The sequence below is a fragment of the Dendrobates tinctorius genome, unplaced genomic scaffold, assembly GCF_039654945.1.
Source record: "Dendrobates tinctorius isolate UK_male_01 unplaced genomic scaffold, ASM3965494v1 ptg000134l, whole genome shotgun sequence".
Taxonomy (NCBI): domain Eukaryota; kingdom Metazoa; phylum Chordata; class Amphibia; order Anura; family Dendrobatidae; genus Dendrobates; species Dendrobates tinctorius.
The window spans coordinates 10860401-10878006 of NW_027361802.1; the positions used below are offsets into that span (position 1 = coordinate 10860401).

The window sequence follows — 17606 nt, forward strand, 5'->3', positions numbered from 1 at the left end:
CAGAAGAGGTGGTGGGCGGTGGAGTGGAGGGTTGGGCAGCGACTGTAGGAGCAGATGATATTGATGGCAAGTTGTATGGGGAAGGAGTTTGGTACGGGGCAGGTTGCTGGAAGTGAGGAGATGTCTGGTACTGGGGAGGTTGCTGGTACTGGGGAGGTTGCTGGTACTGGGGAGGTTGCTGGTACTGGGGAGGTGGCTGGTGCTGGGGAGGTGGCTGGTATGTAATAGGAGGGGGAGGATGGAAAGTGGCTGGAGGGGGTGCAGGTGGAGGAACTACTGGGGTGGGAGGAGGAGGTTGGGAGGTAACGTGCTGGAGAGCACCGTGGCATGAATGCATTACATGCATCTGCTGGGTAGGAGAGAGCGTTTCCATGCGCTCCACAACAGACCTGAAAAAGGTGTGGTTTGGCGAAGATCTTGCTTCTGAATGCATGGTTTGCAGAAGTGTCTTCACCTCCAGAATGCTGGAGTTGATCTGCTGAAAGCCTGCGGAGATTTGCTCTGACAAGACTTTTAGACAGTTCTGGAAAGATGCATTCAGATGCAAGAACTCTGGCGCATAAGTCTTTTCCTGACCCCTCTGCCGCTGCCGCCCAGTACCCGCAGGTGTACTAGAGGTGGCAGGGGCAGAAGGGTGAGGTAAAGGGAAAGCGATCTCCTCACCAGCAGCTTCATGTAATGTAGGCGGCCACGATGCTCCTGTGCTGGTGGATGGGACAGATGGGTCGAATGTGTGGGAAGGCTGGGAAGGTGCAGATGTACCGGGGCGGTCGAAGTGTCCCTCGGTGCCGGTCTCCTCAGGGATCGCCTCAGAAGGGTCCAATCGTGCAGGCTCCCGAGTGCTGCTCACCGTGCTGTGGAATAAAGAGAAAAAAAAACAATTAAAATAGTGACATGGCATGGCCCTGGCTGAAAAAAAATTGTTACATCTAAACATTTTTTTTCACATGTGGTGTGTAATATTTACCTTCTAGTGACCATTGTATCCCGGAGGAACGACAGGGCTTGTGCGTACTTGTACTTGCTCCTGCGTCCTCCAGATCCACTCGGGGCCCACATCTCTTTATTGAACTCCTTCTTGAAACGATCCCTCACAGACCGCCACCGCTTCACAATACTGTCCCCTGAAACGAGAAAGGACAAAGTGGTTAGTATACAACATCAGTGTTTCCCAAACTCCAGTCCTCATGTTCCCCAGGGGTCATGTTTTCAGGATTTCCATAGTAAATAGAAATCCTGAACACATGATCCGTGGGGACCACGAGGACTGGAGTTCGGGAAACACTGGTTTACATCAAGCAACCGGTACTGTATATACTTACGCTCTTTAATCTGGGCCCGAGCATCGAGGTCCTCCCAGCGGTCCACAAGGAGCGAACAGATTTCCTCCCAGAGTCGTCGGGTAACGATCAGGTCAGCATGGCGGCGGTCAGCCATATTCCATAGCGGCTCCCTTTCTCTGACGAGATCGATGAGGTAGTCCACATCAATTCCTCCATCCTCACCGTCTGAGTCGGGAGCACGCTGTGCTGGCTGTTAAAGTAAAAGAGAAAAATAGCAAAATTAGTCACCACACTTAAGACATGAAATAAAAAGTGTACCAAAATTTCACTTAAATATTATACTTACACGCTGGTGACCGCCGCGTTGCTGTCGCCGACGACCCTGGGAGGCACTGCGAGGACCTCTTGGCCGAGCACCAGATTGGGAAGACTAGAGAAGAAAAGAAAAAAATTTATGTGTTTGGATGTAGGCATTTGTTTGCTGTGTGTGGTCTGCAGAACATTGTTTTCTATGTGTTGTGTGTAGTGTGATGTTGTGTTTCTGCGTTTGATGCAAAAAACTTACCAATTGTGAGCCCACTCCAGGTGTCTGTCCACCCCTTCCTTCTTCTTCTGGGAGCTCCTCTTCAGCTTGTGATTCCTGTTTTGAAATAAAAGGCAATGAATAATAAAGTCATGTCAGACTAACTTAATTTCCTTCTATGACGGTATCACTGATTGGGTGGATCAAGGAAATGCTGTAGATATAGTATATCTTGACTTCAGCAAAGCATTTGACAAAGTATCTCATACAATCCTTATTGAAAAAATGACTAAGTATGGAATGGACAAGGCAACTGTTAGGTGGATTCATAACTGGCTTAGTGATCGGACCCAAAGAGTGGTCGTAAATGGCTGCACATCCAGTTGGAAGAATGTCTCAAGTGGGGTACCACAGGGCTCTGTCCTGGGCCCTGTATTGTTCAACATCTTTATCAACGATTTAGATGAAGGAATTGAGGGTAAACTGATTAAATTTGCTGATGACACAAAGCTAGGAGGGATAGCTAATACTAGAGAAGAGAGAGAGAGGATTCAAAAATATATAAATAAACTGGAGAAGTGGGCAGCAACTAACAGAATGGTTTTTAACAGGGAGAAATGCAAAGTACTACATCTGGGCAATAAAAATGAAAAAAGCATATATAGAATGGGAGGAATAGGGCTAAGTGACAGCACATGTGAAAAAGACTTGGGTATATTAATAGATCACAGACTGAATATGAGTCAACAGTGTGATGCAGCAGCAAAAAAGGCAAATGCAATTCTAGGATGTATTAACAGAAGCATACAGTCTAGATCACGTGAAGTCATTATTTCCCTCTACTCCTCTTTGGTCAGACCTCATCTGGAATATTGTGTACAGTTTTGGGCACCACATTTTAAAAAAGACATCAACAAACTGGAGCAAGTTCAGAAAAGAGCGACCAGAATGGTGACCGGTCTGCAAACCCTGTCTTATGAGGAAAAGTTGCAGGATTTGGGAATGTTTAGTTTGCAAAAGAGAAGACTGAGAGGAGACTTAATAGCTGTCTACAAATATCTAAAGGGCTGTCACATTGTAGAAGGATCAACTTTATTCTCATTTGCACATGGAAAAACTAGAAGCAATGGGATGAATCTGAATGGGAGGAGACACAGATTAGATATTAGAAAAAACTTTTTGACAGTTGAGTGATCAATGAGTGGAACAGGCTGCCACGAGAAGTGGTGAGTTCTCCTTCAATGGAAGTCTTCAAACAGAGGCTGGACAGACATCTGACTGGGATGATTTAGCGAATCCTGCTTTGAGCAGGGGGTTGGACCAGATGGCCCAGGAGGTCCCTTCCAACTCTGATTCTATGAATAGACATATATTACAGAGATGATGGATTTTGGAAATAAAAACTTACTGTCAAACGCTGACGATGCGAGGGAGGGCTCCCAGAAGATGATGTGCTGTCTTCCTGCTGGCCAGACTCCATGCCTGTGGGTGGTATTACTGCTGCTGCCAGTGCTGCCACTGTAGCTGCTGCTGCATCTCTTGGGCGGCTGTTGAATAAAGAGAAACAAAGGGCCAATGAATATCTTGATATTCCATGGCCCTAGTTTGGAGGAATGGGGGATTTGATAATTACCGTCTCTCATCTGCTGCTAGACTCCCCTCCCGTTGTTCAGCATGCTGCTCCATTTGGGGTGGTGGTGGTGCTGATGGTGCTGCTGCAGTGGTCTCCTGCCTTCTCCTGCGCCTGGTTGCTGTCTTGGGTGGCATGTTGGGTGTGGCTGAGGGTCCCACTGTCATGCTTTTATATATGTGTCTTGTGGGCAGAGCTACTGAGCATGCTCAGACCCAAAAAACCGGATCCGGCACATTGCGGCGCTCATAGGCTTTCATTGTGTGAAAAAGCCGGACACAAAAAACGTTACAGTAGCCGTTTTTTCCAGACGCCGGATCGCGACACATTGCCGGATCCGGCGAAAACCGGATGAAACGCATGGCCATCCGGCACGATCCGGCGCTAATGCAAGTCAATGGGGGGAAACTGGATCCGGCATTGCATTTCGCCGGATCCGGTTTTTGTCAAAAGTGCCGGATCGCGCCTGACGGCGAAAACCTGATGTGTGAAAGAGGCCTTAGGAGATCATCGGTATTGCAGCCCAAGCTATGCTGGGATAGCGGAGCTGCAAGCTGAGTCCTGAAGTAAAAAATTCAATTTTATTTATCAAAATTAAAAAAGATGAAGACTGACATGATGTAACATGATAAATGGCTATGCGTTCCGAACACATTTTTCATTTCTTGATATTTTCAGTAAATTGTCTTGTATTTCTTGATGTGTTTCTACTTTTAAAATAAGTAGGATGGCTTTATATTCTTGTTTTTTTTATATATAATGTGATGAATTCTGATATTATCATGTTTGGCTGATTTTTTTTCAAAGAAATATAAATAAGTATAAATATGATCACTTATCACAAGGTGTCGCAAGGTTTTTGTCCTGATGAAGAGGTCCTGTGTCTACCTTGAAAAGCGTTCACTTTGTAAGCCTGCTAAAATAAAGTTTTCAAGAAAAGTATTCGTTGGTCAAATTTTATCAGCAGCACATCAGGTGACACTTCACTCAAGATATGTTTTCTTGACGGATAAGAGCAGGTTCACATTTAGTACATGTGACAGACGTGGCAGAGTCTGGAGACAACGTAGAGAACGTTCTGCTGCCTGCAACATCCTCCAGCATGACCGGTTTGGCAGTGGGTCAGTAATGGTGTGGGGAGGCATTTCTTCGGGGGACCACACAATCCTCCATGTGCTAGCGAGAGGTACCCTGACTTCCCTTAGTTACCAAAATGAGATCCTCAGACCCATTGTGAGACCATATGCAGGTGCAGTGGGCCCTGGGTCCCTTCTGATGCATGACAATACTTTGCTTTGTGTGGCTGAAGTGTGCCAGCAGTTCCTGCATGATGAAGGCATTGATGCTATGGGACGGCCTGCCCATTCCCCAGACCTAAATCCAATTCAGCACATCTGGGACATCGTGTCTCGTTCCTTTCACCAACGCCATGTTGTACCACAGACTGTTCAGGAGTTGACTGATGCCTTAATCTAGATCTGGGAGGAGATCCCTCATGAGAAAATTGATGTCTGGTGTATTTTTTTTGAAACAATTAATTTGAGTAGTTTTATTATTAACCTTAGTGTCAATGTATGGGTTTACAAAAATCAGGGCTGTGGAGTCGGTAAGCCACAGTTGCGACTCCGACTCCTGGATTTTATCAGGCTCCGACTCCGGCTCCGACTCCTTCATAAATGGCCAATTCATAACAACAAATTTACTGTTGTAAAATATTAAACATCGTGCTTATTCAGTTTCTCACCATCATATAAGTAATCAGACCACTTAGAGCAAAAACTACATTTATTAGAATACAATTAGAATATAGCAAATAACTTTTATAAACTTTTATAAACTGTAAGTAAATATGCAATAAACACTTTTATGCAGTTAATAAGAAAAAATCTATAAATTTGTCCTCAGAAAAAGTATAGCCTCTGTCAGATCCTCCTTCGTGGATGCCCTCAAATCTGATCTAATTATTTTGAGAGCAGAGAACAACCTCTCTACACTAACTTGTTTTGGTGGCAAAGCAGTAACCACTCGGGCAACATCTCTGACAATGTCAGGATACAGAGGAATCGCTTGTTGCACTGTTATTTTTGATGAACGGTCAAATTTCTCAATTTCTTTTAGTGCACATGAAAAATTCTGCTGAAATGTACTGGCTGTGTTCCTTGATGGGGATGACTCTTCTTCTATGCGGGAACGCTTTGCACGGTCCTTGTGATCCAAATATTTTTCGAAATTAAATTCTTCATCAGTTGATGATGAGGGTGAAGATGTGGCAGGACGACCAAATTCTTCTTGTTCCTCCTGACTGTTCTGCAACCCTTTCATCCTTACTGCTATTTCAAACAGAGCTTCTTTTCCTTTACTTAGCTGTTGATCATCTAGAAGAATCCGATGCATTGGGTCTACATAAACAGCTGCCAAAAAAATGTTATTTTGTAATAGTAGCTCCTCTCTCCGTTTCATTGATGTAGCAATGCCACTTGCAATTAACCCTCCTCTTTGGGACAGGCGAAACATCAGGTTCTTCCACTCCTTTAAGAAAATACCTGGAGTTAAGTCCTCTGCTTGTAATTTTTTAGTCACTGTAAATGGGTGCTCTAGCAATTTTTCCAGTTCAGTCACCTGATTCCACTGACTTTCATTTAGCGTCAGTTGAGGGTTAGCCATGTCTACAAGAAAGGTTTTCAGTTCAACCAAGCACTGAATCATTAAGTAAGTACTGCCCCATCGTGTGGCTTGATCAATAATTGCCCCTTTTCCAGCACGTCTCTTCAAAATTGAGTCAACTTTAGGGGTTCTGGCAACAGTAGCCAATTTTCTCACCTTGCCAATCAGTGCAGCAGCATGTCCTTCTTGCAGACTGTCTCTTATAGCCAGCTGTAGCGTATGCACAACACAGCGCATGTGATGAATGAAAGAACATATTGACACAGTTTCAACAAGATCATCTAAACTATCATGTTGCTGTTCATCTGAAGCAACTTCAGTTTGCTCCTCAGTTACAATACTGTGTTCCTCTATTTCAAACATTTCTGTGTCTGTGGACCCAGAATGTTCTTCTAGCTGCTGGTCACCATCATTACTCTCATTCTTTAGCTTAATAGTACTTATATTTGAAGCATTGTCAGTTACGACAGAAAGAACTTGCTCTTTTTTAAGTTCATAGTCTTACAGAACCTTTTCCACCAAGACCTGGAGAAACTCACTGGTGTGATGAGCTTTGGTGTCTTTTACTGCCAATGTCTTGGTAACTATTTCATTTTTGTCACAAACAAATCGGACATTGATGGCAAAATAGTTCACTCTGTGACGTGTGCAGGCATCCATTTTAAGAAACAGAAAGCGTCCCTTGAGACTTTTTTTAAGTTCTTCCTTTTGTTTAAAAGCTTCTTCGAATACTAATTTTCTAATACTCTCTCTCTCCAGAGAAACACCAAGCTTGCGGGCCATTTCCCCATTCAGACACATAAAAGCTGGTCATGAAAATAATGAAATAGGCACACTATCCTTTACAACAAGCTCTATGATCTGTTTTTTAAATGTATCTACTGTCATTGTCACAGTAACTTTGTCACTGACAAAATATCTTGCAACTGATGGCTGCAAAGTTCTCTGCTCCTTTGTTTGGCTGGAAGAGCTGGGCACTGGTTCATTGGTTTGGATGCAGTCTTTCTCATCCACTGCTTTCAGTACTTCTGGATGAAAGCGCTGTAAATGTCTCTTTAGATTAGAAGCTCTGGTAGGAGCATTTTTATCTTTGCCTGAATATGCACTCATCTTGGCTTCACAGCATTTGTTTTCGTCTGGATCATTTGTCATACACTGACAGACATAATGTTTTCTATCTTGAGTGATGGTGAAATGTTCAAATACAGCTGATTTAATGTGATGCTTCTTTGACATTCTCAGGTTTTTAATTCTGCATTCACAATCCAAATGACAATTGTTTTTCCTAAAAACATTTGTACAAAATTATTGCCAGGTCGTACAACTGATATAGTGGTCAGTAATACTGTTATTATTCCTCATGTACTCACAGTTAACTGATGCAAAGTTTGTTGAAAGGATAATACTTCTTACAGTCTTCCTCTTCTGAGTAGCAGGCAGCTGTGAGATGCTTGGAAGATGCACACCTAGTATGATCTAGTCTAGAGGAGGAGCTTTACTACTAAGAATTTGCAACACATTTTCACTTTCAGTTTCATACATTGTAAGTAGGGGGGTTGGGGCAGCATGAGGTTAACCAAGTATAAGATTAGATAAGGGCAGTGGAGAACAGTGACACACAAGAAGTAAGAAATGTCTCTATCTCCAGCAGAACTGCTTATCACTGTTGTTCATAGTTTGATAGAACATATATATTTGAGTAACATTTATAAAATTCATATGAAAGTTCAATTATGAAATATTAATACATTTTTTTTAAAGCTGGAGTCGGAGTCGGTACATTTCTACCGACTCCGACTCCAACCAAAACTAACTCCGACTCCACAGCCCTGACAAAAATGTCAATATTTGATAATTTTTAAAACTGTTCTTGTGTTCAGTGAAATATTAATTAAAATCTTGTTTTTCAATGTGGGTGTACTCCTTTATTCTAAACTGTGTATGTAAATATATGTATAGATATGAATATGTATCTGTCTATATACATACAGTGGCATGTAAAAGTTTGGGCACCCCTGGTCAAAATGACTGTTATTGTGAATATTTAAGCAAGATGAAGATGAAATGATCTCTAAAAGGCCTAACGTTAAACATGACGCATTTCATTTGTATTTTAGCCAAAAAGGAAAATGGGTTGATGCAAAAGTTTGGGAAACCTTGAAGGTTTGTGTGCTCAGATAACTTTGACCAATATTTCTGACCTTAACCAGCCTGTTAGGGTTATGGATTGTTCGCTATTATCGTTAAAAAAGGCCAGGTGATGCAAATTTCCCAGATTAATAAAAACCCAACCTCCTCTAAACTTGTGCCAAAAAACAGCAGCCATGGGTGGTTCTAAGCAGCTGCCTAGCACTCTGAAAATAAAAATGGTGGAGGCCCACAATGCAGGCTAAGGCTATAAGAAGACAGAAACAAATTTTAAATTTGACCTTTCCTCAATTCGAAATGTAATTAAGAAATGGAAATTAACAGTAGAGGCCAAGATAAGCTCTGCAAGACCAATCAAAATTGCTAGAGAGGCAAGTCAGAACCCTAGTTTGACTGCAAAAGACCTTCAGGAAGATTTAACAGACTTGAGTTGTTCTACAATGTTCTACTGTTCACAGACAGCTGCACAATTACCACCTTCATGGAGAAGTCAGTCATCAGAAGAAAACCTCTCCTGTGTCCTCACCATAAAATTCAGAATTAGAAGTATGCAAAATAACATCTAAACAAGCCTGATGCATTTAGTACACACATTCTGTGGACCGATGAGGTTAAAATAGAACTATTTAGCCATGATGATTAAAGTTTTGTGTGGAGAAAAAATGAGCACAGATTTTCAGGAAAAGAAAATCTCTTCAACCATTAACCATGGGGGTGGATCAATCATGATTTGGGGTTGTGCTGCAGAAAAATGGAACGGGGAACATTTCAAGGGTAGACGGAAGAATGGATTTCATAAAATTTCAACAAATTCTTGATTCAAACAATTTTTTTAAATAAAGTAGAAGTATTTTTAATTTTATTTTGTTTATAAACACTTCTTGATCTTTATGTTGCAAATCTGCTGCATGATCATTATGGTTCTGTGTGTTATGAAGTGTTGCCCTCCCTTTGAGTGAGAGAATGGGCTTGGGTAGTATGTGTACCATGGTTAGTACCTACTAACACCCTTTTTGATCATTATGGTTCTGGTTACTAACCATGCAGAATGCCCAAACTTTAGCATCGACTCATTTTACTTTTTGTAATTTTTTTAAATGTAAAAGATGAAATTGTGTGTATATTATACATTTGTTTGCCTAAAATACAAAGGAAATGTGTCATCTTTAACTGTAGGCCCTTTAGGGTTGAATTTCATCTTCAACTTGCTTTCCCACAAAAAGCTAATTTTAATCAATAGGTCTTGGAATAATAATTTCCACAATTTGATGTGTTTAATAAAATGTTCCTGTGCTGAGATATTCTTAGAAATGTGTGTCTGCTGTGTACTGTGTAATGGCTGTGTCTGATCATACCACAGCTCCTGGGCAGGGGAGGGGAAAAACTGTACAGATATTACAGCACGGGATCACAGCTGATTCTTTCTTTGATGTAAAACAGTGTTTTTAAACAGACAGGGAAGGAATCCCCTGTGATCCCCTGCTGTAATGTCTGTATTCTCTTTTGCCTTCTCCCCTGCCCAGGAGCTGTGGTATGATCAGATCATGTCCCTGTACGGTCAGACACAGCCTTTACACAGCAGGAGCAAATGTATAAGATTAGCTCAGCACAGGAATATAGATTTAAACACATCCAGTTGTGGAAGTTATTGCAAAATCTATTCATTTAGACTATGTACCCACGTTGCAGAGATGCTGCGGAAATTTCCGCAGCATTTCCTCAACTCCCGCCGCGGGAAAAACGCATGGAATTCGCATGCGTTTTTCCCGCGAAAACAAGCGTTTTTCACACGATTTTCGTGTGCGGAATTCAAGCGCATTCCAAGCGATTTGAAGCATTGCTTGGAATGTGATTGACAGGTTGGTCACACTCGTCAAACATAGTGTTTGACAACTGTGACCAACTTTTTACTATTGAGGCTGCATATGCAGCTTCAATAGAAAAAAAATAAAAAATCGTGATAAACTCACCTTCCGGCATCCCGTGCAGCGTCCCCAGGCCTCAGCGATGCTCCCATTCCCAGCTATGCCTTGCGACTTAGACCTTTGACGTTGCGGTCTCGCGAGACTGCTACGTCATCACAGGTCCTTGCCGCAAGGCATTACTGGGAACAGGAGTTGGCTGGAGCATCGGTAAGGCTGTGCGGGACACTGGAAGGTGAATATAACCCGATTTTTTTTTTTTTTTTTTTTTTTTTGTTTTGTTTTGTTTTTTTACAGGGATATGGTACCCAGAGCCTGGAGGACAGTCTCCTCTCCTCCAGACCCTGGGTACCATCTGCACATGAGCCGCTCACTTTGCGCATGGTGGGCATAGCCACATGCGGAAAGTAAGCGGATCTCATGCATTCCTATGTGTGTGGAATCGCGACGATTCCGCAAAAATAATGAGCCTGCTGCATTTTTTTGCCGCGGAAAAAAAGCGTAGCATTAGCACAACAGGTGCGCAATTCCATAGGAATGTATATATATATATAATGTATGTATGTGTGTGTTTTCAATTGTTATTCTTTGTTTTTGCTCACAACACTAAGATTGACAGTCTAAATAGTTTTTTTTCTTTCATGTTATTTAACTACATTCAGGTACGTGACAACCAGAGATTAAGAGTTAATGCAGTTTGCTCGCCTCAGGAGTCCGTTGCAAATAATAACCCACAAAAGCCAATCTATGAATTACAGTAAGTTACCTGGGGTTTATTTTTGCTATTTATATAACTTTAATGCTGTTTTTTTCTGCACGATCACAGCCATTAAACTATGTTCAAGCCGATTGGTGGTCGTTTAATGGCATACTTAGACTATCCAACCACAATTTGTACCAACGGAACAATCAGTGACAGGATTGTTCTGTGCCCATAGTATACCTTGGTATTGGCAGCACATCACCCGTTTACACAGACGATGGTGCTGCTGACAGTAATTAAGTAATTGGAATAATCCACTGCCCTCTCTAAGATTTTGCAAGTTACTTATTGTGAAGTAAGCACAAAAATATATGGTACAAAATATAAAGACATGGAGTGACCTCAGGAGTCGTTTGATCCTTCCTGGGTCTCTCACATAGTTTTTTATAAAAAAAAAAAAAAGGATACAAGGTGAGAAGAGGAGGAGACCTTCCATAAATAATTGTGCTGTACAATATATACAGTGCACAATAATGCATGTATTAACAAAATAAATTGTCATGATCCAGGTTGGATTATGACAGATTTTGCACAAGTAACCTTTTTTTTTTTCTTTAAGCTGTTGGCTTAAAGTTAGTTTTGCCCCCGGTGGCCGTTAGGGTCATTACACTGTGGTTGTTTTAGTTCTAGTTTTGCCCTCGGTTGCCGTTAGGGTCATTGCACTCTGGTAACTTTGGTTCAGTTGCCCCTGGTGGCCGCTAGTGTTATTGCATGTGATAATGAAGCAGGTGTGATACCCTGGCTCCTATCTATAAAGGAGTAGCAGGTGGTCTCACTCACTGTTGGTGGTATTGCTCATTTCCAACCAAGTCTGGTGAAGGAAGGAACGACAGAGAGGAGTTCCTTGCAGCTCAGGGGAGCTCTGGTGTAATTTCTTCAGGCGGAAGCTGAATTCAGGTGTCGAGCTTCAGGGGTTGAAGCTGAACTTTGGTGTCGTACTCTGTTGCTGGGAGCAATAGCAACAGAGCAAAGCTAAGTTGTGTTTTTCCCTGTTTGTGACTTTCCTTGTGTTTGTATTAGTGCAGTGGTGGGATTAGTTTCTGCACCGTCCAGTTCACTAGAAAGGGATAGGTGCAGAGCGAGCTAGGGATTTGAGGTATCCAGCTCGTCGCCATGTGCGGAACCTGCCTAGGGATTGTCAGGAGTGTAGGGACACTGGCTCAGGGGAGTGTAGGAGGTCTCCACGTCCTCATTCCCTATTGCAGGGCCCTCCATTGTAACAGTTTCCCCGGTGTTTCCCTTAACTCTGTTTAAATTCTCCCTGCTGGAGGCGGTGTATCCAGGTTCACGGGTGTTATAGAAATTTGCCCTGCTGGAGGCGGTGTATCCAGTCACACGTGACATTACAGAAATCCAGTAGAGCAAGAGGTAGTACAAGGAAATAGAACAATTAAATCTCTAGAATTATCATAATTAAAGTAACCCCTTAGATTTGAATTAAAGACTCAGCAGTAATGATTCATTTGGTAATTAGCAGAAGAAGTTACTGAAGAATAGCAGTGGTCCTATTGTATGGGAGCAATGCATAATGCTATAGAGCACAATACATAGTAACATAGTTAGCAAGGCCTAAAAAAGACATATGTCTATCCGGTTCCATGACAATTGTGTACAAGATAATTGTGTACGGACAATTGTGTACAGAAAATTGTGTACAGGCCAATTGTGTCCAAGGACAATTGTGTACAAGGACAATTGTGTACAGGGCAATCGCCTTGTACACAATTGCCTTGTACACAATTGTCATTGTACACAATTGGCCTGTACACAATTGTCTGTACACAATAGTCCGTACACAATTGTCCTGTCACCGTCTATCCAGTTCATCCTATATTTTGTCTGAATAAATCCCCAGATCTACGTCCTTCTAAAGAACCTAATAACTGTAAGATACAATATTTTTACTCTCCAGGAAGACATCCAGGCCTCTCTTGAACCCCTCGACTGAGTTCACCATAACCACCACCTCTGTCAAGGAATTCCAGATTCTCACTGCCCTAACAGTAAAGAATCCTCTACTATGTTGGTGGAAAAACTTTCTCTCCAGACGCAGAGAATGCCTCCTTGTGACCGTCACATTCCTTGGTATAAACTGATCCTCTGAGGCAGTATAATGCTCTCATCATTTGTATTCCGACCTCTTTTAATGCACCCCATGATCCTGTTTTCCTTGGCAGCTGCTGCCTGGCACTGGCTGCTCCATGTAAGGTTATCATTAACTAGGATCCCCAAGTCCTTCTCCATGTCAGATTTACCCAGTGGTTTCCCGTTCAGTATGTAATGGTGATATTGATTCCTTCTACCCATGTGTATAACCTTACATTTATCATTGTTAAACCCCATCTGCCACCTTTCGGCCCAAGTTTCCAACTTATCCTGATCCACCTGTAGCAGAATACTATCTTCTCTTGTAATGACTGCTTTACATAGTTTTGTATCATCTGCAAATATCGATATTTTACTGTGTAAACCTTCTACCAGATCGTTAATAAATATGTTGAAGAGAATAGGTCCCAACACCACCGACCCTTGCGGTACCCCACTGGTCACAGCGACCCAGTTAGAGGATATACCATTTATAACCACTCTCTGCTTTCTATCACTAAGCCAGATACTTACCCATTTACACACATTTTCCCCCAGACCCAGCATTCTCATTTTGTGTACCAACCCTTTTGTGTGGCACAGCATCAAACGCTTTGGAAAAATCAAGATATACCGCGCCCAGTGACTCACCTTGGTCCAGACTATAGCTTACCTCTTCATAAAAACTGATTAGATTGGTTTGACAGGAGCGATTCCTCATAAACCCATGCTGATATGGAGTTAAACAGTTATTCTCATTGAGATAATCCAGAATAACATCCCCCAGAAACCCTTCAAATATTTACCAACAATAGAGGTTAGACTTACTGGCCTATAATTTCCAGGTTCACTTTTAGAGCCCTTTTTGAATATTGGTACCACATTTGCTATGCGCCAGTCCTGTGGAACAGACCCCGTCGCTATAGAGTCCCTACCTAAATAAAAGAAATAATGGTTACTCTTTTACATTACTTAGTTCTCTATGCCATCTGGACCCAGAGATTTATCTATTTTAATCTTATTTAGGCTGTGTGCCCACGATGCGATTTTTAAGCGTTTTTGCAGCGATTTTCGGCGCGAAAACGCTGCAAAAACGTTTAAAAATCGTGTACAGAACCCCCCCCATGCATTCCTATGGCATTCAGCACATGCTGTGCTAATGCTGCGCTTTTTTCCGCAGCGGAATCGCATTGCGGAAAAAATCGCAGCATGATCATTCTTTTGTGCGGAATCGCAAAGAATTGCCGCGATTCCGCACCCATAGGAATGCATGAGAATCGCTTACTTCCCGCGTCTCATGTGCGGTTGGTACCCACGGTGTGGAGGAGAGGAGACTGTCCTCCAGGCCCTGGGTACCATACCCCTGTAAAAAAAAGAATAAAAAATCGGGGTATATTTACCTTCCGACATCCCGCTCTGCATTCCCGGCCTCAGCGTTCCCAGTAATGCCTTGCGGCAAGGACCTGTGATGACTTAGTCTCGCGTGACTCTAGTAACGCGAGACCAATGTCATCACAGGTCTCGCAAGGCATCGCTGGGAACGCTGAGGCCCGGGATGGCAGCGCGGGACGCCGGAAGGTAAATATACCCCGATTTTTTTATTTTTTTTATCATTTTTAACATTTTATCTTTTACTATTGATGTCGCATAGTCGGCCTCAATAGTAAAAAGCTGCTCACACTTGTCAAACACTATGTTTGACGAATGTGACCAACCTGTCAATCACTTTCCAAGTGATGCTTCAGATCGCTTGGAAAGTGCTTGAGAAAATCGCGGCAAAATCGCGAACAGAATCGCGGTAAAATCGCGCGGAAAAAACTGCACGATTTCTGGGAAGGAGTCCGGTTTTCAGTGTGCGTTTTAACACGCAACGTGGGCACATAGCCTTAGACTGTTTCGCACCTCTTCTTGGGTTAGATTAGTGACCCTTAATATAGGGTTTTCTTTGTCTCGGCATTTCACCTAGAATTTCATTTTCCTCCTTGAATACCGTGGAAAAGGTGTTTAATATATTAGCTTTTTCCTTGTCATCTACAATCTTTCTTTCCTCATAATTTTTTAAAGGGCCTACACTTTCACTTATTCTTTTAGTATCGATATAGTTGAACAGTTTTGGATTAGTTTTACTCTCCTTAGCAATGTGCTTGTCTGTTTTCTTTTTTGTGGCTTTAATTAGTTTTTTAGATGAAGTTTTTTTTCTCTCTATAGTTTTTTAAAGCTTCAACGGTGCCATCCTGCTTTAGTAGTTTAAATGCTTTCTTTTTACTGTTAATTGCCCCTCTTACTTCTTTGTTTAGCCACATTTGGTTTTTCCTATTTCTTGTCCTTTAATTCCCACAAGGTATAAACCGCTTACAGTGTCTATTTAGGATGTTCTTAAAATTATCTGTATTCTTATTTCTAAGGACATTGTCCCAGTCAACCAGATTAAGGGCATCTCTAAGTTGGTCAAACTTTGCCTTCCTAAAGATCAGTGCTTTTGTGACTCCCTAACAAGTCCCCCTTGCGAAAGACATGGTGGGAGGCATAAAAATGGCAAGGTAGTAAACATAATGATTTCATTGACCATGATTGTAAGACAACAGCATTAAACAGAGGCATAACAACACCTATGTGCATCGCCCATATACTGTAAATAACCTGTGCCCAGCGTGTGATGAAGGATAGAAAGGGCAAGCGCTAATGCAGGAGATAACGTGCTTATGAGCATAGGGAATAGTTATAGAACCATTGTGGTGGTTGTGAATGCTGGACCAGAAGCGCATCACTTGTAAGGTATCTCTGGATCGCGTCACTTGTGTGCGTGTTAGGTGGAAGATACAAGTGCTGGTGGGACGCTGAATGTTTAGCAACAGAGAAATGGTGAGATAGTGGTAGCCATGTTTTGCCATATCTGATGGGTCGATTTGTGGCTTGCAATTCTATCTCTTACGTGTTGGGTAGTTTAGCTCACGTAAAATCCGCAAGAACACTAAATTACATATCCCATGAGATTTGATCTCGCATGTAATATCATTTAAACGGATAAGATTTCCCTGTTTGGGCATGTATAGCACTTGAATTGATGTTAGAACCCACTGCACAGCCAAGGAATGGGAATGTGCCATTTCTTCTAGTACCCAAAAATCATTGTGTTTGTTTGAGGCTGCCTATGTTGGCCGGAACTAAATGATGCCTAATATTACATGTGTTTTTTTTTTTTTAATATATATATATATATATATATATATATATATATATATATATACCAGAGTTTGGAATGCTACTATTATTAGGTAGTTTAATTAATGCCAATGCTAACATATGTTTGTGGAAATTTTAGGCATCATGGGGTGGTATGTATGTGCGAACGGGATGTGTTCTATATGAGTCTTCTGTGCGGGCAATGGAATCCTAGTTGTGGCGATCCGTTTCTCACATTCTAGGAAATATGGGTAGTATTTATCTGAGAATTCTTTTTAGCCATCTAATGTAGTTGGTAAGAGTGCATCACTTATCACTATTTTAGCTATCCTTTGTTATTGGTAACAGGGAAGGCTATTCTGATTGGATTTAGGGTGGGTGCTGGTAGTCAGGGGGTTTGGAGTAAGATCCGTTGTTAGGAGACCCTCATTGCTCTTGATGACTGCAGTGTTAACCCCTTTCCGACATAGGGCATAATAGTACGCCCATGCCAGACTCTCCCTGTTTAGAGCTGGCTCCAGTGCTGAGCTTACACCTTTCCGGGCACACGACAGCTGATCTGTACAGCTGATGTGCCCGCAACAGTCGCTGGTGGAATCACTATCCACTTGCGGCTGTTAACTAGTTAAATGCCGCTGTTAATCTCTGACCGCGGCATTTAACTCGCACTTACCAGAAGCGCGTTGCTTATCCCACCCATCTGTGACCCTGTCACCATGATCGAGAGTCACCGATGGGTCGGCATGACCTGCAGCAGACCTCTATGGTTGTCATTGCCAGATTGCTATGAGCACCACCCCGTGGATGGCGCTAATAGCACGTCAGCATTTCTGCTACACACAGGTGATCTGATCATCATCACCTGTGTGTATCAGAAGCGATCAAAGTACTGCAGCTTTTAGTCTCCCATGAAAAAAGTAAAATAAAAGTTTAAAAATATAAAAAAAATTAAATATAAAAGTTCAAATCACCCCTCTTTTTCCCAATTCAAAATAAAACCATGCAAAAATCAAATATAGATATGTTGGTGTCAGTGTGTTCAGAATCACCTGATCTATCAATATAAAAGAAGAATTAGCCCGATCGCTAAATTACGTAACGAGAAAAAAATTTGTTACTCTCTACACAGCTCATTACTGTGTTCAGAAGGACCTGAAATGATGTCATGGCCTTATCTCTCCCTCCAAAAATTACATGACATCCTCATATGGCATTATCCACACCCTGACCCCTCCACCAGCATTACTGAGTACAAATAAAGTAACTTGAGACACAAACACTACTGAGAACATGATAAAAAATACAAGGGGGCCTAAAAGGCCCCCAATCCGTACAGATGTGGTTTTCACCAAAAAAGCATTGTTACACCGAAATGATTTTGAAAAAAATTATATGAACAACTGGA

At 42.0% G+C, this 17606-nt stretch overlaps 1 protein-coding gene across 4 annotated transcripts in view; it reads left to right on the top strand.

Moving 5' to 3' along the window:
- Nucleotides 1-17606, top strand: part of SMC5 (structural maintenance of chromosomes 5) — a 344009-nt gene that overhangs the window by 159388 nt on the left and 167015 nt on the right. For all 4 annotated transcript variants that reach the window (XM_073543725.1, XM_073543726.1, XM_073543723.1 and 1 more), the window contains one exon: nt 10833-10927. In XM_073543725.1, coding sequence (XP_073399826.1) covers nt 10833-10927 — 95 coding nt within the window. The remainder of the gene's footprint in view (nt 1-10832; nt 10928-17606) is intronic.